Source organism: Meles meles, chromosome 9, assembly GCF_922984935.1.
Source record: "Meles meles chromosome 9, mMelMel3.1 paternal haplotype, whole genome shotgun sequence".
Taxonomy (NCBI): domain Eukaryota; kingdom Metazoa; phylum Chordata; class Mammalia; order Carnivora; family Mustelidae; genus Meles; species Meles meles.
In genome coordinates this window covers 75,121,382-75,147,018 of record NC_060074.1, presented here as the reverse complement: position 1 = coordinate 75,147,018, position 25,637 = coordinate 75,121,382, and the positions used below count along the sequence as shown (strand labels likewise).

The following is a 25,637-nucleotide window of genomic DNA, read 5'->3' as shown; positions in this document are numbered from 1 at the left end:
TTGTCTTTGCCTGATACATCACATCTTTTTATTTTCAAAAGTTATGTCTTTAGGAATGTCTCTAGCAAACACATAAATTAATTGACTTTTTTTTAAAGCTTAACCTGATTATATATATAAATATATATATATAATTTTTTTTTTATGTGACAGAGAGGGATCACAAGTCGGCAGAGAGGCAGGCAGAGAGAAGGGGAAGCAGGCTCCCTGCTGAGCAGAGAGCCTGATGTGGGGCTCGATCCCAGGACCCCGAGATCATGACCCAACCGAAGGCTAATAAAGCCCCCATTATTTATTTATTTATTTATAATTTTTAAATTTTTTTTAAAGATTTTATTTATTTATTTGACAGACAGAGATCACAAGTAGACAGAGAGGCAGGCAGAGAGAGAGGGGAAGAAGCAGTCTCCCCATTTGAGCCGAGAGCCCGATGCGGGGCTCGATCCCAGGACCCTGAGATCATGACCTGAGCTGAAGGCAGAAGCTTAACCCACTGAACCACCCAGGCACCCCTAATTTTTTAATTTTTAAAAAATATTTGTGTTTCAATTGAGAAAACTAATCCATCCACTTTTTTGGTGTTAACTGGTATTTAATCATATTCCTATCATTACGTATTTGTTTTTCGTTTGTATCCTGATAAACATGCTCTTTATGTCTTTCGTTTTCATTTGCATTATCACATTTTAGTCCCCTTTTCTGCTGATATTTTAGAATTTATTCATTTTATTTTTAATCTATTACATATTTTTAAAGCTTTTCGCATTATTTTGGTGCCAACTTTAAGAATGAAACAGAATCTGTGAGATCCTCCTCCTATCCCTAAAGGAAACAATTACCTAAATACATGGTCTCCTAAGACAACTATCATATGATCTCCCTGATATGAGGACGTGGAGATGCAACATGGGGGGTTAGGGGGATAGAAGAAGAATAAATGAAACAAGACGGGATTGGGAGGGAGACAAACCATAAGTGACTCGTAATCTCACAAAACAAACTGAGGGTTGCTGGGGGGAGGGGGGTTAGGAGAGGGGGAGTGGGGTTATGGACATTGGGGAGCGTATGTGCTATGGTGAGTGCTGTGAAGTGTGTAAACCTGGCGATTCATAGACCTGTACCCCTAGGGATAAAAATACATTATATGTTTATTAAAAAGTAAAAAATAAATAAATAATTAAAAAAAACAAAAACAAAAAACCACACACCATCTCCTTTATCTTCTGTGTTTTCTTCAATATGTATTACCAGTTATAGAAACTCAAATTTTTACATTATGAATATTCTCTTTTAAGAACTTATTTTGGCATTTATATTAAGCTTCACAAGCATAGTAACAATAATAATTATTTAGAATAAAGTGAGTTTTACAGCTTCGTTTCTCATAATTTTTTTCCTATATCACTCTCTTCTGGATGTGTTCCAAATACTTTTCCATTTTGTTAACATGTGAGGTCAACATAATATTCTGGACCTCTGGGAATATAAATGTGTACCTTTGATAAATCTCTACAGTGTTTGAACAGTATTTAAATGTGAATGACTTTAGCCCAGCAATGCTGTCTAGCTTATTGTAATTTCCTTTGCTCCCATCTGTCTACTTGATCTATCTGCTTGCATTGTAGTTTTTATTTATAAATTCTTTCTAAACCTTCTTAAACCACATGCAATTTAAAATAGCCAAATGTTTTAAATATGATTCCAGGTTCTTACATTGAATGAGACTTATCCCTTTCCTGCATGTAGGCTTTGGAAGATCAGGTGTGGGAACTCTTGCAGGAGGCAGACAAGACAGCTGAAGAAAACAAGGATCGGAGTCAGGTCTATGATGCCATGGCCAACACCTTGGGTGAAGCATGGGCAGCCCTTGTCTCTATGCTTGAAAGAAGAAGAGAGCTCCTCAGGTTGACTTCGGAATTTTTTGAAAATGCCTTGGAGGTTTGTGTTTAAAAAAACTACTTTCACATTAGAGCAAATAGATAGCACTTCTGAAAATGTTTAATTTCCACAAATAGACATTACAATCAGTTTTTAAAATGGTAGGATGACCGAGTTACATAAAATACATTTAATTTTTGATTGCAAAAACATTAAATTGTTCAAGTTTTAGATGTAGCCGTTCAAAAAACAAACAAACAAACAAAACCCTAAGTGGGCACCTGTGTGGCTCAGTCTGTTTAGTGTCTAACTTAGGTTCCGGTCCTGATCCTGGGATCCTGGGATAGAATCCAATGTTGTCGGACCCCCTGCTCAGTGAAGAGTCTGCTTCTCCCTCTGCCTCTTCCCCCTGCTTATGCTTTCTCTATCTCAAATAAATAAATAAAATATTTTAAAAAAACACCTACATACAGCTAATTAAAATTAAATAAAATATTAAGTAAAAATAGAAACTGTTATCCATAAGTCACTATGATTTATTTCTTTCTTTAGAAGATGGTAATACAGTTACTAAATCAAACAATTATTCCCAATTTTATGATTATTAGGAAATGTTGTCCTAAAGTGTTCTTGTTGACTTAAAGGTGGAGGATAGTACTTACGCTTTTTATGAAAAGGCAACTGCAGAATATTTCACAGAATATTTGACTTGTAAGCATAGCATTTTATAGAATACTTCCCAAAGGCATACAGTTGGATTCAGAGTTTGTACTCATTAAAAATTTAAGGAAAGAAAAGTCCTGGACCTAAGAAGGTCATTTCCTCCTGTGACTTTTCTTGAATTCTGAGATGTTTTCACAGTTCCCAATTTCAAAATGTGAGACTCAAAGAACGTTATCAAAAGAGCTGTTGTATTTGGTATAAGGCACTTACAGGAAATTTCACTTTTAACTTTTCTGTCAAGTGGCAGTACATTCATTTTGATGTGAGAGCACTGCTTCATTATGATAAAGCACTAGCTTTGAAAAATATGACATTTCCAAACTCAAAATTCAGTTCTTAAATTCAAAATAATGAAGGAAGGAAGATTAGTAATAGAACATAAAAACTGGGGTAGACAATCTCATGAATCATGAACTCATTTAAAAGTAAAAAGAAGAAGCAAAAACCTTATTGTAACCTATAAGTTTGTTTTCCACAGTTTGAATACAGAAGCCCAACTACAATTCATTTTACGGATCATCTTGGGGAAAATTTTCATACGTAGTTTTCTTTCCTGAGAAGGAACCAGATGAAATGCACCTACAGGGTCAAATTGTAGATACAACTGAATCATTCCATCTTAGTAAATGGGGTATAGATGTCAACTTCCCTTGAAATTCAACTCATTTGAGCAGAAGAAATTATCTTTCTTCAATCATTAGGCCCAATACTTGTTTCTCATGGGGTAGTAGCATTAATATCAGCTGATTTTCTCTCTGATGAGAAATTATTTCCAGATATTGCATCAAGTAAAAGGAAATACTAAGTCAACTCATAATTCAGCCCACCACTCTGATTTTAGTAAAAAGATATTGTTTCTTATATTTTCCTGCTTCCAATTTTGTGGGTCACTTAGTAATAAGCTGAAGGCAAACTCTTTTCCTGCCCCTTGTGTTGCCAAACTATTTTAATCACTGATTAATAATAATATTAAAAAAAGATCAGTCCAAACATTGCCACTTCTGTCCAGTGCAAGATGCAAAAAGAAAAGTGGGTGATGGAAAATATCTGTAAGGTAAAAGTTAATAGAACTTTAGGGAAAACTTTTCTGAGTACACATTCCTTGCTTATTTATTTATTTAAATTTCAAATAACATTTGAAATATGTTATAAGTTATACAGTGACTCTAGAACTTTTTATAATGTTCTACAGAGAAAAGCTAAATCACCTTCTAGGGTTGGGTTTTTGTTGTTGTTATTGTTTGTTTGTTTGTTTTGAAACTTCTCTTTGAAGAATACCCTTAAAAAAAGCTATCAGAAATGGAATGAATTAGAGATGCAAATGATGTGTGTATAGGGTTCCCTTATTGAACTATGATGCATGCAGTTCCTAAAAATATGAAATGATTTCTTATTGCATGGTTGATAATTACTACAGGACTGTTTTAGACCTACAGACTTAACATCAGATAGATTATTCTCTTATTAGACACCATGCAGCAATTTAGGAACACTGTCCCTAAGTGATGGTGACTAATATCCACCAGATTGTTCTAACATGATTGTGGAGGCCTTCTCCATATTTCCAAAGAGGACATGCTCATTAGTCTCTCTCTCATCATTCCATGCCATTTATAACTAGATTTTATGTGGCTATTGTAATAATAAAAATATAGTAGATATTGTTAATCAAATAGTTACATAAAAGTATTAAAAAATCACTGAATTCATAGATGATAGTTTGGAGAAAATTTGAAAAAGAAAAAGATAAGCGTGTGGTAAACTTTTGTTTCTTTCTTACTGTTACTTTACCTTTATGAGTTTATTCAATACCTGATACAAAGGTAAACATATTGATTAAGATTATTGATTAAACTTTTGAATCTGAGTGCTGAAACAAAACAGTTGTTGTCTAGCTAGACTATGTAGACTATGTCTACTACCATGGATGTACTGTACCTGAAGAACCAAATATGTTTTGTCCTCTTCTAAAATTTGTTTCTAAGATTATTCCCCTGAGAATTTTACCATCACTTCAAATACCTATCCTTCATATTTCCTTGAAGGAGAAACAGAGAGATGGTTCATATTCCTCACCATTTAGGATGCAAAATTGCTCTCTCTTTTTCTTTGAAACAGAGGAAAAATCTTCCATTTTTCATTCTTGCTGTATCTAATCTCATTTTTATATAAATAGTGCATAAGATCATTGATAAAAATGCAAACAAAATTACAAATTATAGATTTGTTAAAAGTTCACCCCCCATCCTTAATCTCATTCCTTCTCATAAAGATAATCCTTTGGTGTGTTTCTCTTCAGATCACTCTCTTGTTTTGTATAAGAAATGGGATTAGACATTACTTCTCAGGCTTTTGTTGTTTGTTTGTTTTTAGCAAACTTTCTGGGTATTCTTTGACAAACTCCTTTATATGTTGGAAGTGGCTGCTTTGTTACATAGACACAGTAATTTTAGTTGAAAATTTCAATAGATACTTATCGGTAAACAAATAAAATTATTTCAGCATATTTGACATATATCCATGTATGAAAGGAATACAAAGGAAGGAGAAGAAATTTCTTTGGCAATTTGTAAATTGACCATATGTAAACACACAACCTCATACCAACACCTTCAACCCCCACACACTCACACAAACACACACATCATCATATAAACACACAAACACATATACAGCCAGCTAGGTCATGAATTACTGAAAAACATCTACAAATCACCCAAAATGGCACATTGATTTTTATTTTTTCAAATGTTTTTCCCTTGTATTTGTGTTGTAGTTTGCTATTAAAATAGACCAAGCTGAAGATTTCCTCCAGAACACCCAGGAGTTTGAGAGTGTGGAGTCCTTAAAATCACTTCTTCAGCTTCACGAACATCATACCAAAGGCAAGAAATATGTTTATTCCTCCCATAAGCTTTTAGAGGTTTTATAGCCTTCATGTTCATGTGAGAATGCTCATGTGTAACAATGTATTTTAAATTTATCTGTTTATACTTCAAACTGTTCCAAGAAAGTTTAAATAAAGCTTTATTTTTGGTCATCTGCTTCAAAAAAGGCATAGTTGTAAATGATTCTGAGGGGATGTTAATGGAACAGTCTCCAGAGATTCAGTTATTCAGTTTACTAGGTTTTAGCTCCTGAGGTCAGGGGCCATTTCCGCCTTGTTCTTCCTTGTATCCTCAGCATCTAGCACAGTGTTGGCACATGGTGGATCTTCAGGAAATATTTCTTGGTTGAATAAATGGTTGAATTTAGTGAATGTTCCTTCTCAGAGTCAGGAAGTGAAGATCAGGCTTTAAATAACAGCTCTGGATAAGGAAAATCCTCTTTCACTATTAGAGCTATTTAAAAAAAAGCGGGGGGTGTCACTGGACTTTTTCTTCAGGAAGCCAATAGTTTGGTTGGGGAATGTACACATTTATTGGCGGGTTACCTGTGGGTCTCTGTTACACCACCCAGCATACTACGTAGTAACAATTCATTTCCATATTTGTCTCTGTCACCAGATTGTGAGACTCTGGAGGGCAGGGATTAGTATATATCTTAATCTCACGAGGTAAAATATCATCCCACCCAAAGTATGTTTATTGAGTGTTAATTGTATTTAATTCCAATGTAAGACACAATACAATGACATAAACTGGAGCAATAAACAAGGCACTACAGGGACATTAAGGAGAGAAAAATTGATTCTAAGCTCTGAAGGATCTCAACTGAACCCTCCAGTTTTCCAGTGTCTTTTTAAAATGAACATAATACCTAAGAAGCTTCCCCTCAGGAACAGTCATATTGTTACTTCCTTGTTCTTAAATGTATATTTTAAATGTCGCTAAGATATGGGTTCATTGGAGTCCATTATACTATTTTCTCTACTTTGTGAATATTTAAAAGTGCCTATTGAATGAGTGTAGAAAACCCCATCCCACTGAGGAACATTTGGAATATTTAAAAATGTTTTAGGAAGAAATATCACCCATGATCTCAGTGCCAAGACTATGACTTTGATATTTTTAAAAAATTGTTCTTTCAGAAAGATGGCTTAGCAAGCTATAAATTCATTCAAGTTATGGACATCCCTCATTTATTCATCTTGAATTTGTAATTTTTACTTAAGTATGGAAAACTGTATAGGTATTAGTATAAAATCCTCTTTAATACAAACTTTCTTATATATAATGACAATTAATAAAAATTTATTAAATATCTACTTGCCACACATCATAAGGCATTATGTCAGAAAGTAGGGTTTTATGTATGCAAAAATATGATCTTTAAAATAAACATACCATAGAGATTTTGTATTTCTTGAAGTTCATGATATTCTACCTAGACAGTTTACTCTTGAGGAAAAATATATCACTTTGTATGATCAACTGTTGGAATAAATTGCTGGGAAAGCATAAACAATAAAACAGTTAAGATATAAGAAACCAACAGAGGAAGAACCAAAGGACTGACAGGAAACTGAGGGAAAAATGTGTCCATTTTAATGACTATCATGGTAGCAGTAACGGACTGATATTAAGCTGGGTACAGTTTATAAGCAGCCTTGGCCAGAGACTCCATTCCTGGTGGTAATATGGTAGTAGTTATATTTTTCTGGCAGATGTGAAAAAGAGAATGGAAGTTCTGGCTAATTATATATATATTTTTTTCTTTTTAAAGATTTTATTTATTTATTTGACAGAGAGAGATCACAAGTAGGCAGAGAGGCAGGCAGAGAGAGTGAGAGGGAAGCAGGCTCCCTTCAGAGCAGAGAGCCAGACGTAGGACTCGATCCCAGGACCCTGAGATCATGACCTGAGCCGAAGGCAGCGGCTTAAACCACTGAGCCACCCAGGTGCCCCTAATTATATATATTCTATAGGAAGCAGAACAGGTTGGTCTGTTCCACTGTCAGTCTGCAGTGCCCTAGCACTTAGAGCTATGCTTCCCTCTCTCATCTGAAAAGTCTAGTGTGTAAGACCTAGTCGTGGAAAGGAAGAAACAAAATGTGTGGAAACCCTGCCACTTGCCCACATTTCCTGTGTGTGTGTGTGTATGTGTGTGTGTGTGTGTGTGTGTAACTTTTCACAGTATCATAACAAACTCTTCAATGCAGAGGAATTATGTATATGTACATATAAAGAATCAGTCATACAGATTATTGTATAGGCTATACAAATTAAAACTTTCAGTTTCCTATGCAAGGCTCTCTATAATCTGTCTTCACTTTGTTTTCAAGTTCTTTCTTTACCTTCCACATAAGAACTTACTCTAGATAGGTAAGTTTTTTTCTGCCCCTGCCTCTCCCATCTTGTTCATGTTCACTTCCACTTCTTTGAGAGGTTTGTTCTAATGTTCTCTCTGCCTTATCTTACTCTATTTGATTGATCTCATCCTCTTTTTGGTCTGAGTTGTCTTTGTTGTTTGTTTCTTTGCATTGTTAACTCCCAATCAAATTGCCCAGTGCACATAATCACACCTTCCTCACTCTGAGCAGTAATACCGTCTAATCCTTTATTGGACAGATCTAGGTCATGTGACATAAAATACTTTAAATTCTTTTCTTTTCATGTCAAACTCTTTCTCTCACAATATCTTCACTTATCTCATTCTCTCTTCTAGCTCTTCCCTCCACCCCACTCCACCCCCCAAAAAATGTCAGGTTAAAAGAGACAACTGGCCCAACTACCACAGCCTCATTAGTGCTGTGCAGTTAACTGCCGAATGTTAGAAAGCTAATACGGAGTGCCATGGGAGACTGCAAAGAACACTGAGCTTCTAATCAGAACATGTGGCTTTTAACACTCCTTAGTCCAGTTCTAGTTGTGTGATGCTTGGTAAGGTACTTAGAGTTCTTCATAGTTCTCCCTGTCCTAAAAATAAAAAATAGTATATTCAACCCTGCTGATACACTCTTCTTTTTTTCTTACTTCTAACAGAAAATGTCTTAAATATTGCCCTGTCTTGTTGACTTCACTTCATAACAATGTCCCCACTTCTCAACCTCATAATTTGTCTTCTGTTTCCATTACTTTCCCATCACAAAAATCTCATGCCTTCTCACAGTCTTTTTTACCTCTCTAGAGAACCACTGATCTCTAGCACTTATAGCTCTCTTAAATCTTACATCTCTCTTAATACATTTGATCTCATTCAAGAATTCTACAAAAATTTTTGAACATCTCTCCTATGCCAATCACTATGCTAAGTTCTGGGGATATTATCATGGTCATTGTCTTCACATTGCCTTGGATCCTGGTGGCACAGGAGACATTGATCAACTAACCCAATACATAAGTATAAAACTATAGTTGTGATAAGAACTGTTAATGAGAACAATTAATAGTATTTGATTTGGTATAGGATTTTATATAGGATTTGATTCAGTCACGTTTATCTTTTGAAGAATTGGCAGTTAAGTAAGACCTGAAGTATGAATAGAATAAAGGTGGAGAAGGAAGGGTTTGAGAATGATGTCCCTGGCAGAAGACACAGTGAAAAGTTCTGGTGCAGAAGGGAATGTCAGATTTGTGATGTAGTTAAAAAGAGAGGGATAAAGAGTAGAGAGATTGAGATAATCTGAAAGGGAAGGTAGGGACCAGACCATGCCAGACCTAAAATCATGTCAAGGGGTCTGTCCTTAATTCTAAGGCAATTGGAACCCATTGTACGTGTGTGTGTGTGTGTGTGTGTGTGTGTGTGTGTGTGTGTGTGAGACATAGTATATTTAGAAAACATCTGTTGGCTAACATATAGGGAATAGATTAATGGATTGGAGGAGGATGCAATTAAGAGGTAGCTGCACAAATCCAGGCAACAAATAATGTTTTCTGTAGCAGGGATGGATAGCAGTAAATGCACACAGGAGACTGAGGGTGGAATTGATAGGTATTGATAATGATGGAGAAGAATGTGTCATGGATGACTCCTGGGTGATAGTCTTTAAACTTCAGAATTAGTCCATTTACTTCAGAATGTAGAACACATCAAGAAGTACAGGCACTGTAAGTAGCATCACACCACTAAAAACCAACTGAAACAGTGCCCAAGTCCCATGATCTTTCTCCTCCCTGTATTGAATTATACTGTCATTGAACTGCAGCATCCTATCATTTGGCAGTTAGTGCTACAGAAATTGTTAGGTCATATTATCTGACCAGTTGTATCACAGACATTTTCTATTTACACATTTGGATTCCTTACAGTATAATTTATTGTTAACATACAGGTTATATACATTTTAAATTATACCAAGGGTTTGAGTATTACTATAGAAAATCTTGCTCACATCAGTATTTTTTTTCTAATTTTCTTCTAGAACTCTTAGAACGATCTCTAGCCCTTCTAAACAAAAGTCAACAGCTCACTGACTTCATAGAAAAATTCAAGTGTGATGGACCTAATGTGAATCCTGAGTTGATTCAGGGAGCTCATAACAGCTGTCTGAAGATTGACAGCCTTCTTGAGCTTCTACAAGACAGGAGACGGCAACTCGACAAGGACCTGAAGCAACAGCAGCAAGAACTGCGTCAGGTTCTGCAGATATGTCAGTGGGACCAGCAAGAAAATCAGGTAACCCAAAGGCGAGTTGATGATGTCTTGACCTCAGCTAATGAAGTCTGATTATTATGTGGACTGGCTGTTTCCTGGGATAGTTCCTCAAATGGTCAAATTCTGTGGGTTTTAGTCCAAACTAACATGTTGTTTTCCACATAAGTTAAATGAAAAACAAATATTTTTATTTTCTATTGTTGGACTCTCTTTCTCACCTCTTTCCAGGTTACTACTTATATACATATTTCCTTGAAATTCTGAAATATAAATGTTTGTAGTTTTCTTGAAAGTTGTAGAGGCCTGATGGTGCTGAACTGTACTACATTGTTGCTAATGCCAGTGAAAGTCTGTCAGCCCCAAGGAGTGTTCTTAGAAGAATAGTCTGGTACCGGGTGCCTCGGTGGCTCAGTTAGTTAAGTGACTACCTTCAGCTCAGGTTATGATCCTGGAGTCCTGGAATCGAGTCCCACATTGGGCTCCCTGCTTGGAAGGGAGTCTGCTTCTACCACTGACCTCTCTCCTTTAATGATCTCTCTCTCTCCCTCATTTTCTCTCTCTCTCTCTCCCTCTCTCAGATAAATAAATAAAATCTTAAAAAAAAAAAAAAGAATGGCCTGGTGCCAAGTAAGAAACATGACCTTGGCCTGTGGCTGGATGCTCAATAGTTAGAGGGCTTTGGGGCAAGAGGTTCATGAGTTTGCAGGCTTGCTAGAACTAATTACCCCAACTGCAGGCACGGCTTTGTTCAGTTGTCAATATGCTTGCTGTGTACTTTTTTTGTCCCAACTACTTAAGGGTAAGCACAGATAGAACTCTTTCTTTAGAGCAGTTTCAGATTCACAGTAAAACTGAGTGGAAAGTACAGAGTACCCTCTCTTCCCATACATGATTAATCTCTCCCACTATCACCATCCTGCACCAGAGTGGTACGGTTTTTACAGTCAGTGACCTACATTGATACATAATTATCATCCCAAATCCATAGTATATGTTAGGGTTCACTCTTGGTGCAATATATTCTGTGGCTTTAGTCAAATGTATAATGACATATATCCATGATTGTAGCACACAGAATAATTTCACTGCCCTAAGAATCCTTTGTGTTTTGACTCTTCATCCCTCCTTCACCTTAATCCTTGGCAACCACAGATCTTTTTAGCCTTTTATAGAATGTCATATAGTTGGAATCAGTAGGTAGCCTTTTTGGATTGAGTGCTTTACTTAGTAATGTACATTTAAGATTCTGCCATATCTTTTCATGGCTTGATAGCTCATTTATTTTCAGTGCTGAATAACAGTCTGTTGTCTGAATTTGCCACAGTTTATTTATCCATTCACCTACTGAAAGAGATCTTCATTGTTTTCAGGTTTTGGCAATTATAAATAAAGCTGCTATAAGGATTCATGTACAGATCCTTGTGTGGGCATAAATTTTAATTCATCTGGGCAAATACCAAGGAATACACTGCTGACTCACATATAGTAAGACTATGTTTATAAGAAACTGCCAAATCATCTTCCAAACTGGCTGTACCACTTTGTATTTCCACCAGCAATGAAAATTCCTGTTGCTCCACATCCTGCCCAGCATTATCGGTGTTATCACTGTCTTGGACATTGGCCATTATGATAGGCATATAGTAGTATCTCATTGTTTTAATGAGTCTCTTATTTATTAATGGTAGGTATTCATCCTTTCTTATGGCTGAGTAATATTCCATTGTGTATATGACCACATCTTCTTTATCCATTTGTCTTTTGAAGGCATCTCAGCTCTTTCCACGGTTTCATTATTGTGGACATTGCTTCTAGGAACATTGGGGTGCATGTGCCCCTTGTTTTCACTACATCTGTATCTTTAGGATAAATGCCCAGTAGTGCAATTGCTGGGTCACAGGGTAGCTCTACTTTTAACTTTTTGAGGAAACCACACTGTTTTCCAAAGTGACTGCACCAACTTGCATCCCCACCAACAGTGTAAGAGGGTTCCCTTTTCTCCACACCCTCTCTAAAATTTGTTGTTTCCTGCCTTGTTAATTTTTGCATTCTAACTGGTATAAGGTGGTATTTCAATGTGGTTTTGATTTGAATTTCCCTGATAGCTACTGATGTTGAACATTTTTTCATGTGTCTATTAGCCATTCATATGTGTTCTTCAGAGAAGTGTCTGTTCATGTTTTCTGCCCATTTTTTTGACATGATTATTCATTTTTTTGGTGTTGAGTTTGAGAAGTTCCTTATAGATCTTGGATATCAGCCCTTCATCTGTAGTGTTATTTGCAAATATCTTTTCCCATTCCATGGGTTGCCTCTTTGTTTTTTTGGCTGTTTCCTTTGCTATGCAGCTTTTTATCTTGATGAAGTCCCCAAATTTCATTTTCACTTTTGCTTCCCTTGCCTTTGGAGACATGTATTGAAAGAAGTTGCTGTGACTGATGTCCAAGAGGTTACTGCCTATGTTCTCCTCTAGGATTTTGATGGATTCCTGTCTCACACTGAGGTCTTTCATCCATTTCGAGTTTTTCTTTGTGTATGGTGTAAGAGAATGGTCAAGTTTCATTCTTCTGTATATAGCTATCCCATTTTCCCAGCACCATTTATTGAAGAGACTGTCTTTTTTCCATTGGATATTTTTTCCTGCTTTGTCGAAGATTAGTTGATCGTACAGTTGAGGCTCTATCTCTCAGTTCTTTATTCTTTCCACTGATGTATGTATCTGTTTTTGTGAGAGTACCATGCTGTCTTGGTGATTACAGCTTTGTAATATAGCTTAAAATAAAGCAATGTGATGCCCCCAGCTTTGTTATTCTTTTTCAACATTTGCTTGGCAATTCAGTGTCTTTTCTGATTCCATACAAATTTTAGGATTGTTTGTTCAAGCTCTTTGAAAAATGCCGTTGGTATTTTGATTGGGATTCTAGAGTATAGGTCCTTTACCTCTTTAGTTAGGTTTATTCCAAGGTAGCTTATGATTTTTAGTGCTATTGTAAATGGAATATATTCCCTAATTTCTCTTTCTACAGTTGCATTGTTAATGTATAGAAAAGTAACCAATTTCTGTGCATTGATTTTTTAATCCTCTCACATTACTGAATTGCTCTATGAGTTCTAGTAATTTGGGGTTGGAGTCTTTTAAGTTTTCCACATAAAGTATCATGTCATCTGCAAAGAGGGGGAATTTGACTTCTTTGCAAATTTGAATACCTTTTATTTCTTTTTGTTGTTTGATTGCTGTTACTAGAACTTCTAGTACTACGTTGAACAATAGTTGCAAGGGTGGATGTCCTGGTCGTGTTCATGATCTTAAGGGGAAAGCTCTCAGCTTTTCCCCATTGAGAATGATATTTGCTGTGGGCTTTTCATAGATAGTTTTAATCAATTTGAGGAATATTCCCTCTATTCTTACAATCTGAAGAGTTTTAATCAGGAGAGGATGCTGTATTTTGTCAAATGCTTTTTTTTTTAAGATTTTATTTATTTATTTGACAGAGAGAAATCACAAGTAGGCAGAGAGGCAGGCAGAGAGAGTGAGAGGGAAGCAGGCTCCCTGCCGAGCAGAGAGCCTGATGCGGGACTCGATCCCAGGACCCTGAGATCATGGAAGGCAGTTATGCTCACCACTATACCACCAACGCAACCCTGAGATCATGAACTAAGCCGAAGGCAGTGGCCTAAACCACTGAGCCACCCAGGCGCCCCCTGTCAAATGCTTTTTCTGCATCGATTGAGAGGACCATATGGTTCTTGTCTCTTCTTTTATTAATGTGTTCTGTCACACAGAAGGATGTTAAACACCCTTTCATCCCAGGAATAAATCCCACCTGGTTGTGATGGGTAATCCTTTTAATGTACTGTTGGATCCTATTCGCTAGGATCTTGTTGAGATTCTTAGCATCCATATTCATCAGGGATATTGGTATGTAATTCTCCCTTTTTAAAAAATTTCTTTTTAGTGTTCCAGAATTCATTGTTTATGCACCACACCCAGTGCTCCACGCAGTATGTGCCCTCCATAATACCCACCACCAGGCTCACCCAACTTTCCACCCTCCTCCCCTCCAAAACCCTCAGTTTGTTTCTCAGAGTCCACAGTCTTTCATGGTTCATCTCCCCCTCCGATTTCCCCCAACTCACTTCTCTCCATCTCCCCATGTCCTCCATGATGTTATTCCTTATGCTCCACAATAAGTGAAACCATATGATAATTGACTCTCTCTGCTTGACTTATTTCACTCAGCATAATCTCTTCCAGTCCCTTTCATGTTGATACTAAAGTTGGGTATTCATCCTTCCTGATGGATGCATAATATTCCATAGTATATATGGACCATATCTTCTTTATCCTTTCGTCCATTGAAGAGCATCTTGATTCTTTCCACAGTTTGGCGACTGTGGCCATTGCTGCTATGAACATTGGGGTACAAATGGCTCTTCTTTCATTACGTCTGTATCCTTGGGGTAAATACCCAATAGTGCAATTGCAGGGTCATAGGGAAGCTCTATTTTTAATTTCATAAGGAATTTCCACTCTGTTTTCCAAAGTGTCTGCACCAACTTGCATTCCCAAAAGTGTAAGAGGGTTCCCTTTACTCCACATCCTCTCCAACACACGTTGTTTACTGTCATGTTAATTTTGACCATTCTAACTGGTGTAAGGTGGTATCTCAATGTAGTTTTGATTTGAATCTCCCTGATGGTTAGTGATGATGAACATTTTTTCATGTGTCTGTTAGCCATTTTTATGTCTTCTTTTATTTAAATTGACATATGATATATTATTAGCCCCAGGGGTACAAGTCTGTGAATCATCAGGCTTACACACTTCACAGCACTCACCATATCACATACCCTTCCCAATGTCCATAACCCAACCATCCTCTCCCTAACCCCCTTCCCCTGGCAACCCTCAGTTTGTTTTGTGAGATTAAGAGTCTCTTAAAATTTGTCTCCCTTCTGATCCCATCATATTTCATTTTTTCCCTTCCCTACCCCCTAAAGCCCCCATTTTGTCTCTCAAATTCCTCATATCAGGGAGATCATATGATAATTGTATTTCTCTGATTGACTTATTTTGCTCAGCATAATACCCTCTAGGTCCATCCACATCATTGTAAATGTCAAGATTTCATTTCTTTTGATGGCTGCATAGTATTCCATTATATATATATACACCACATCTTCTTTATCTATTCATCTGTTGATGGATATCTAGTTTCTTTCCATTGTTTGGCTACTGTGGACATTGCTGCTATAAACATTAGGGTGCACATGCCCAATCGGATCACTACGTTTGTATCTTTAGGGTAAATACACAGGAGTGTGATTTCTGGGTCATAGGGTAGCTCTATTTTCAACTATTTGAGGAATCTCCATGCTGTTCTCTAGAGTGGCTACACCACCTTGCATTCCCACCAACAGTGTAGGAGGGTTTCCCCTTTCTCTGCATCCTTGCCAGCATCTGTCGTTTCCTGACTTGTTAATTTTAGCCATTCTGACTGGTGTGAGGTGGTATCTCATGTGGTTTTGATTTGTATTTCCCTGATGCCAGGTGATGTGGAGCACTTTTTCATGTGTCTGTTGGCCATCTAGATGTCTTCTTTGCAGAAATGTCTGTTCATGTCCTCTGCCCATTTCTTGATTGGATTATTTGTTTTTGGGTGTTGAGTTTGATAAGTTCTTTATAGATTTTGGATCCTAGCCCTTTATCTGATATGTCATTTGCAAATATCTTCTCCCATTCTGTCAGTTGTCTTTTGGTTTTGTTGCTGTTTCCTTTGCTGTGCAAAATCTTTTGATCTTGATGAAGTCCCAATAGTTCATTTTTGCCCTCACTTCCCTTGCCTTTGGCAATGTTCCTAGGAAGAAGTTGCTGTGGCTGAGGTCAAAAGAGGTTGTTGCCTGTGTTCTCCTTAAGGATATTTAAAATTATTAGATCTTCTTGTTGGACAGACCCTTTGAGTATGATATAGTGTCCTTCCTCATCTCTTATTATAGTCTTTGGCTTAAAATCAAATTTATCTGATAAAAGGATTGCCACCCCAGCTTTCTTTTGGTGTCCTTTAGCATGGTAAATTGTTTTTCACTACCTCACTTTAAATCTGGATGCATCTTTGGGTCTACAATGAGTTTCTTGTAGATAGCATATTGATGGGCCTTGTTTTTTTTCTTTTTTTTTGTTTTTTTATCCATTCTGATACCCTGTGTGTTTTTATTGGGGTATTTAGCCCATTTACATTCAGGATAACTATTGAAAGATATCAATTTAGTGCCATTGTATTGCCTGTAAGGTGACTGTTACTGTATATTGTCTCTGTACCTTTCTGATCTACTACTTTTAGGCTCTCTCTTTGCTTAGAGGACCCCTTTCAATATTTCCTTTAGGGTTGGTTTGGTGTTTACAAATTCATTTGGTTTTTGTTTGTCCTGGAAGCTTTTTATCTCTCCTTCTATTTTCAATTATAGCCTAGCTGGATATAGTATTTTTGGCTGCATGTTTTTCTCATTTAGTGCTCTGAATATATCATGTGAGTCCTTTTTGGCCTGCCAGGTCCCTGTGGATAAGTCTGCTGCCAGTCTAATATTGTTACCATTGTATGTTACAGACTTCTTGCCCCAGGCTGCTTTCAGGATTTTCTCTTTGTCACTGATACTTGTAAGTTTTACTATTAGATATAGTTCACTGATACTTGTAAGTTTTACTATAGATAGGTTCACAGGATGTGAACCTATTTTTATTGACTTTAAGGAGGTTCTCTGTGCCTCCTGGATTTTGATGCTTGTTCCCTTTGACATATTAAGGAAATTTTCCACAATAATTTGCTCCAATATACCTTCTGCCCCCCCTCTCTTTCTTCTTCTTCTGGAATCCCAATTATTCTAATATTGTTTCATCTTATGGCATCACTTATCTCTCGAATTCTCCCTTTGTGGTCCAGTAATTGTTTCTCTCTTTTGCTCAGCTTCTTTAGTCGCCATCATTTGGTCTTCTATATCACTAAGTCTCCCTTCTGCCTCATTTATCCTAGCAGTAAGAACATGCATTTTTGATTGCACCTCATTGATAACTTTTTTATTTCAACTTGGTTAGATTTTAGTTCTTTTATTTCTCCAGAAAGGGCTTTTATTTCTCCAGACAGAGTTTCTCTAATATCTTCCATGCCTTTTTTGAGCCCAGCTAGCACCTTGAGAATTGTCATTCTGAAATCTAGTTCTGACATATTACCAATGTCCATGTTGATTAGGTACCTAGCCTTCGGTACTGCCTCTTGTTCTTTTTTTTGTGTTACATTTTTCCACCTTGTCATTTTATCCAGATAACAATATAAGAAGAAGAGATGAGAGAATAAAATACTAAAAGAGTGGAAAAGACCCCAGAAAAATGTATGCTAACCAAATCAGAAGAGACCCCAAATTGGGGGAGATGAATATATATATATAGATATATATATCTATATATATATTAGATATTATATTAGTACTATATATATATATTAGATAATATAGATACTATATTAGATATATATATATATATATATATATATATATATATATATATATTAGAATGGTGACTAGAACAGAGCCACACACTTGATTTTGGGTGTATTTTGGTCTCTTAGAAGAACTACCTCCCAAATTTTTAAAGAAAGAAAAACTTATATATATATAAATAAGGGTAAACATGATGAAGGGATGAAATATGATTGTAAAGATGAAAATTTAAAAAAATCTATGAAAGGAATTGATAAGATAAGTTGGTTGGGAAAAGAAGGAAAAAGAAAGTGGAGAGAATTTGCTCAGGCTGGAGACTAGAACAAAGTTCTGTGCTAGATTTAGGGCATATTTTGATATATTAGAAGAAATTTTATCCCAAAAATTTTTTAGAAGAAAAAAACCCCATGTGTATACAAAAATTAAATTAGATACAATGAAGGATAAAATATGACTATGATAATGATGATTTTAAAAGATTTTTTTTAGGAAGGTATTGTTAAGATAAACTAGCTAAAAATGCTGAAAGAGGAAAGAGGAAAAGTTTAAAAAATTAGAAAAAAACAAAACAAAAAATTAATTAACTTTGCAAGACTAAAGAATCATGGGAAGAAAGCCATATATTCCATGCTTTCCTTTTCCCTCCTCTGGAATTCTGCTGTTCTCCTTGATCAGTGAGCTTGGTCTTGGCTGGATGTTCGTGCTGATCTTCTGGGGGAGGGGGGCCTGTTGTAGTGATTCTCAAATGTCTTTGCCCTAGTGGAGGAATTGCGCCCCCCTTGCCAGGAGCCTGGTTAAGTAATCTGCTCAGGGTCACTCTCGGGAGCTTTTGTTCCCTGAACGTTTTCCACAGAGCTCTGGAGGATGGGAATGGAAATGGTGGCCTCCCAGTCTCTGGCCTGGAGGAGCCGAGAGCTTGGTGACCCACTCCTCAGGAGAGAGAAAAGCTCTCAATCACTCCTGTCTCCCTGGTCTCTGGCCTTGCTCTGAGCTCACCCAGCCTGTGACTGAGCATTTCTGTCTCTGATGCAAAGCTCTGTTTGGAATCTCCAAACCCAGCAGATTCCTGCTGCACTGCTCTTCCAGCAGATAAAGGTGGGTCTCCCTGGATCTGCCACTTGTGGGTCCCCTGCTCAAAGAGCATTGGTCTGACAGTGCTGTAGATCACAGTTTAAGGTAACCCCAAGTTGAGAGCTCACTACTCAGCTCCGTCTCTGTAGCCAGCTTCCCGCTCTGATACCTGTGAGCTCTGTTACACTCAGACACCCCTGATCCTTCTGTGATCCCACGGGACCTGAGACCATACTGTCCCTGTGAGGACTCCACCCCAGCTTAGCCTCTGGATCTATGCCCCTAAGTGGAGCAGACTTTCAAAAGTTCAAATTTTGTGCTCCATTGCTCCACCACTTTGCTTTGAGCTGGCTCCTCTCCCGCGTGGTCTATCCTCCCATTGCTTTGGGTTCACTTCTCCGCACATCCTACCTTTCAGAAAATCGTCAATTTTCTGTTTCTAGAATTGCTGCTCTTCTTCTTTTCAATCTCTGGTTGGGTTTGTAGATGTTCAGAATGGTTTGATAAATATCTAGCTGAACTGCTGCGACATGATGTCATCTCAGTCTGCTACTCCTCTGCCATCTTGACTCCTCCTGTATGTTTTCTTTGGAGAAGTGTCTGTAATTCTCCTTTTTGATGAGGTCTCTGCCTTGTTTTGTGATCAAGGTAATGCTGGCCTCATAGAATAAGTTTGGACATTTTCCTTTTGTTTCTATTTTTTGAAACATCTTCAGGAGAATAGGTATTATTTCTTCTTTGAATGTTTCATAGAATTCCCCTGGGAATCCATCAGGCCCTGGACTCTTGTTTTTTGGGAGGATTTTGATCACTGTTTCAATTTTGTTACAAGTTATTGGTCTACTCATATTGTCAATGTCTTCCTGTTTCAAAACAATCTTGGTAGTTTATAGGTTTCCTGGAAGGCATCCATTTTTTTTTTCACGTTGCTTAATTTATTGGCATATAGTTGTTGATAATAATTTCTAATAATTTTTTCTATTTCCTTGGTGTTAGTCATGATCTCTCCCCTTTCATTCATAGTTTTATTAATTTGGGTCCTTCTCTTCTCTTTTGGATAAGTCTGGCCAGTGGTTTATTGATCTTATTAATTCTTTCAAAGAACCAGCTTCTAGTTTTGTCGATTTGCTCTACTGTACTTCTGGTTTCTAATCCATGGATCTCGGCTCTAATCTTAATAATTTCTCTTCTCCTGCATGGCTTAGGCTTTATTTGTTGTTCTTTCACTAGTTCTTTAAGGTATAAAGTTAGCTTGTGTATTCAGGGTTTTTCTATTTTTTGAGGAAGGTTTGGATGGCTATATATTTCACTCTTAGGATGGCCTTTGCAGTATCCCATAGGTTTTGGACTGATGTGTTATCATTCTCACTGGTTTCCATGAATTGTTTAATTTCTTCTTTAATTTCCTGGTTGACCCAAACATTCTTAAGCAGGATGGTTTATAGCTTCCGAGTGTTTGAATTCCTTCCAATTTTTTTCTTATATTTGAGTTCTAGTTTCAAAGTGTCGTGGTCTGAGAATATGCAGGGAATAATCTCAATCTTTTGGTATCAATTGAGACCTGATTTGTGACGAAGTATGTGGTCTATTCTGTAGAAAGTTCCATGTGCGCTAGAGAAGAATGAGTATTCTATTGTTTTAGGGTGGAATGTTCTGTATATATCTATGAGGTCCATCTCATACAATGTGTCACTGAAAGCTCTTGTTTCTTTGTTGATCTTCTGCTTAGATGATCTGTCTATTGCTGAGAGTGTTGAGGTCTCCTGTCATTAAAGTGTTATTAACAATACATTTCTTTAGGGGCACCTGGGTGGCTCCATTGGTTAAGCGTTTGCCTTCTGCTTAGGTCATGATCTCAGTGTCCTGGGATTGAGCCCCACATCAGACGCTCTGCTCATCAGGGGGATGGCTTCCTCCTCTCCCTCTACCTCCCTCTCTCTCTCAAATAAATAAATAAATAAAATCTTCTTAAAAAAATGTTCCTTGGGGCGCCTGGGTGGCTCAGTCGGTTAAACCTCTGTCTTCGGTTCAGGTCATGATTCCAGGGTCCTGGGATCAAGCCCCACGTCGGGCTCTCTGCTCAGCAGGAAGCCTGTTTCCCCTTCTCTCTCTGCCTGCCTCTATGCCTACTTGTGATCTCTGTCTGTCAAATAAATAAATAAAATCTTTAAAAAAAAGTTCCTTTATTTTTTTTAAGATTTTATTTATTTATTTGACAAATGGAGATCTCAAGTAGGCAGAGAGGCAGGCAGAGAGAGAGGAGGAAGCAGGCTCCCTGCTGAGCAGCGAGCCCAATACGGGGCTTGATCCCAGGACCTTGGGATCATGACCTGAGCCAAAGGCAGAGGCTTTAACCCACTGAGCCACCCAGGCGCCCCCCAAAAAATGTTCCTTTATTTTGGTTAACAGTTGGCTTATGTAGTTGGCTGCTTCCATGTTGGAGGCATAGATACTTACAATTGTTAGATCTTCTTGTTGGGTAGACCCTTTGAGAATGATATAGTTTCCTTCTGTATCTCTTACTACAGTCTTTAGTTTAAAATCTAATTTGTCTGATACTAGAATTGCTAACACAGCTTTCTTTTGAGGTCTGTTGGCATGAAAAATTGTTCTCCATGCCCTCACTTTCCATCTGGATATATCTTTAGGTTTAAAACGAGTCTCTTGTAAACAGCATATGGATGTCTTTTTATCCAGTCTATAACCCTATGCCATTTCATGGGAGCATTTAGGCCATTCATGTTGAGAGTTAGTATTGAAAGATATGATTTTATTGTCATCATGTTACCTGTGAAGTCCTTGTTTATGTAGATTATCTCTGTAAATTTCTGGTCTATGTTACTCTTGGGGTCCTTCTTCTTTTACAGGACCCCCCTTATTATTTCTTGCAGGATCAGCTTGGTGTTCACATATTCTTTCCATTTCTGCCGATCTTGGAAGCTCCTTGTCTCTCCATCCATTCTTAATGACAGCCTTACTGGATAAAGTATCCTTGGCTGCATGTTCTCATTTAGTACCCTGCATATGTCTTGACAGCCCTTTCTGACTTGCCTGGTCTCTGTGGACAGGTCTGACATTACTCTGAAGTTCCTCTCTCTGTATGTAAGTAATCTCTCCCCCCCACCCAGCTGCTTTCAAGATTGTTCCCTTGGGTCTAAGATTTTCGAATTATACTATTATATGTCAGGGCATCAATCTGTTCTCATTGATCTTGGGAGGGGTCATCTCTGCCTCTTGGGCACAAGTGCTTATTTCCTTCCCCAGATTAGGGAAGTCTTCAGCTACAATTTGCTCAAATATATCTTCTAGACACCTCTCTCACTCTCCACCCCCTCAGAGATCCTAATAATTCTGACATTGGAAAGTTTCATGGCATCACTAAACTCTCTCAGTCTGATCTCTTCGGCTTTCAGGAGTTTATCCCAGGCTTCCTTGGCTTCCTTCTGTCATCTTATTTTCTAGCCCACTAATTCATTCTTTACCCTGGCTTTCAGAGTATCCAGTTTAGACTGCATTTCATTCTTCACTTTTTAAAGTTTGGTCCAATTAGATCTAATTTCTGCCCTTAGAGATTTTATATTGTTGCTAATATTTTTCTCAAGCCTAGATATCGACTTTACAATTGTTACTCTGAAGTCTATTTCTGACATCTTGCTTGTATCCATATCCATTAGGTCTGTGACAGAGGCCACAGTCTATTATTTTTGTCTTGTTGGGGGTTCCTCCTCTTAGTCATTCTGCTGAGGGGTGGTTGAGGGAATGTATGGAGTCCAAAGTATTAACTATGACCCAAGACGCACCTGTTTTATAGGGAACTTAGGGTTGTCATCTTCTTGTTCTTCCAGAATGTCTTCTGGAGGAGGGGCCTGCCGCACTGTTACTCAGGCAACCTTGATTGGGGAGAGTTGCCCTGCCCCCATCTGCCCCCAGTGGGGGGAGATGGTCTCAGTGAAAACTGGTTTTGGGGGGCTTTTTTTTCTGGTGGCTTTCCCTATGGCTTTCTGAGTCTCTTCCAAGAGTCAGAACAGAAGTGATTGCATCCAAACCCCTGTCTCAGAATAGAGAGATCACAGTAGAGAAATAGAGGAAAGCTCTTCACTGAGCTTTCCAGGCCACACTGTTTCCATTTCTGTCTGAGCTAAAATTCTAAAAACCTAAAAACTGCAGCCTCTATGGTTTTTTGTCCCACGGCAACAATCCCAGATGAGTGTTTTATAGGGAACCCAGGGTTGGGCACATCTCTGCCCTTTGTGCTTCTAAAACCACGAGTCTCCTCTGAATCCTGTCTGTGGGCTTTACACTAAAGTCCTTTCCCTGTCACTACCAGTCTACAAGTTTGTGCCTGGTCCCAGGGAAGGATGCTTTTGTTCTCTGGTATTATCTCGTCTTCCCGGCACCAGCTTATGGTGGCTCTCTCTCCTTTCTGTTTATCTTCCAATATCTGCACATAGAATCACAGGTCCCTGCTTCATACCTCGAGACCTCTGGAGATATTTTGTAGAGATTGAAATATATCTTCTTACATTTCAGGCTGATTTTATGGGTGTTACGAATGGTTTGGTAGGGGGTGCCTGGGTGCCTCAGTGGGTTAAAGCCTCTGTCTTTGGCTCAAGTCATGATCCCAGGGTCCTGGGATCAAGCCCTGCGTAGGGCTCTCTGCTCAGCAGGGATCCTGCTTCCCTTCCTCTCTTTCTGCCTGCCTCTCTGCCTACTTGTGATCTCTGTCTGTCAAATAAATAAAGAAAATCTTAAAAAAAAAACCAAAATTGAATGGTTTGATAGATATCCAGCTAAATCCAGGGGACCAGTTGAAATAGGATTCCCTATTATCTTCCACTATCTTTTCCTGTTTCTGAGTCGCACATTTAAATTGGGAATAATAACTCTCAATTCACAGTGTTGTTCTAACTATTAAATGAAATAATATGTATAAAACATGTAGCATGATGCCTAGCATTCTAAGAGGAGTTTACAAAATATTAATTTCCTTGTCTTCCCTCTCTTTGGTTAAGCTTTATAACCTGTGAATTCTTTCTCATCTGGTCTATATTCTTTTCCCTGGGCTTGGCATTACTGTTGGTATATATGTCAAAATTTCTTAATACCATTTGGTTCTCAGTAGCTGCTCTAGATAAAGCAAAGCTTTAAAAATATATATTTGTGGTTAAGAGAACTGGGCTTTCAATTAGACTCCATTCCTAACAGTTCCAAATGAAAATCAATTTAAAAATAATAATACAAATAAATGTAAATTTTTAATAAAATTGGCAAATAAATAAATTAGTCTTTTCCATAAATATAAAATTTAAGCTCTTAATCTTAAAATATTCCATGTTATATCCTCTCTTGTTAACACCAGTGACAACAGCTGGAGTAATTAATAAAGTAACTGTTGCTTCTGTGTGCTTGCTTGTAAGAGCAAAGGTACTGGGTCCAGACTATTGGCCAAGTTAAGGTCCTGGCTCTATCACTTACTAGCTGAGTAACTGAGCAATTACTTAACCTCCCTCTGACTCAGTTTTCTGTAAAATGTAGATATAATAGTACTTACTTCAAAGTGTTGTTAGGATCATCAAGCAAGTTATTATAGTGCCAAGTGCTTAGAAGAGAACCTGCCCCATAGAACTGTTATATTGGTATTAGCACTTTATGTTATTCTGTCTGAAAAGGACAGTGAAGACCCAACATATTACATACTCCCATACTCCTACCTACTTCTACCACCATACTCAAGTAAAGACTATTTCTGCATTAAAGGCTAATCTCATTATTTGTCTTGAGTTCAATAGCATGATTAAATAAAGCTTACTTTGATGCTCTCAAGAGCCATACTTGTTCAATGGGCATTTAATGACTAGTTTAAAACAAAAAGAGGGGCACCTAGGTGGCTTAGTTGGTTAAGCGTCTTGATTTCGGCTCAGGTCAGTGATCTCAGGGTTATGAGATGGATGCTTGCATCAGGCTCTGTGCTGGACGTGGAGCCTGCTTAAGATTCTCTCTCTCCCTTTCCCTCCACTCTCTCTCCCCTGTCCACCCCCTGCCTCTCTCTGTTTAAGGAAAAAAAAAAAAAGATAGTTGTTTTTTTTTTCTGCTTGTCAGTTAATAATGCTCATTTGTTAGAAATGTAGGTGAGATCACTATCCATATAGAAAATTGCTATTAGCATTTCGTATACTGCCACCTTCTAGACCTTTATATAAGCATGAGCACAGTCACAGGCACCCACACATCTGTTGGTTTTTTATTTTTATTTTTTAGATTATTTATTTATTTATTTGACAGAGACAGAAAAATCACAAGTAGGCAGAGAGAGAGGGGAAAGCACCTCCCCACTGAGCAGAGAACCCGATGTGGGGCTCAATCTCAGGACCCTGAGATCATGACCTGAGCTGAAGGGAGAGGCTTAACCCACTGAGCCACCCAGCGCCCCCCAACACATTTATTAAAGAAACACCTAACCAAACACATAAAAATAATGGAATTAACCTATACATGCTATCTTATTACCTGATTTTAAAAAAAAGATTTTATTTATTTGACAGAGAGAGAGATCACAAGTAGGCAGAGAGGCAGGCAGAGGGGGAGGAGGAAGCAGGAAGTTTTTTGGAATGTTCTATTTTAAAGTTTTGTTGAGAGGTGCTTGGGTGGCTCAATCAGTTAAGCATCTGCCTTCAGCTCAGGTTGTGATCCCACAGTCCTGGGATCGAGTCCCCACATTGAGCTCCTTGCTCAGCAGGGAACCTGCTTTTCTCTCTCCTCCCTCCTTGTGCTCTCTTTCACTATCTCCATCTCTCTCTCTCCCTCAAATAAGTAAATAAATAAAATCTTTTAAAAAATAAGGTTTTGTTGATGGAGTGGTGAAGGGTAGCAGCAGCAAAAACACCAAGTCAGATGTGCTAACATGATGTGACTCTGTTAGATAGTAATCTGGACTCTAT

The 25,637-nt window shown here is 37.8% G+C and overlaps 1 protein-coding gene across 1 annotated transcript in view; it reads left to right on the top strand.

Moving 5' to 3' along the window:
• Positions 1–25,637, top strand: part of CCDC141 (coiled-coil domain containing 141) — a 220,131-nt gene that overhangs the window by 78,576 nt on the left and 115,918 nt on the right. The window contains exons 3-5 of the mRNA XM_046018027.1: positions 1,747–1,938; positions 5,378–5,486; positions 9,905–10,158. Coding sequence (XP_045873983.1) covers positions 1,747–1,938; positions 5,378–5,486; positions 9,905–10,158 — 555 coding nt within the window. The remainder of the gene's footprint in view (positions 1–1,746; positions 1,939–5,377; positions 5,487–9,904; positions 10,159–25,637) is intronic.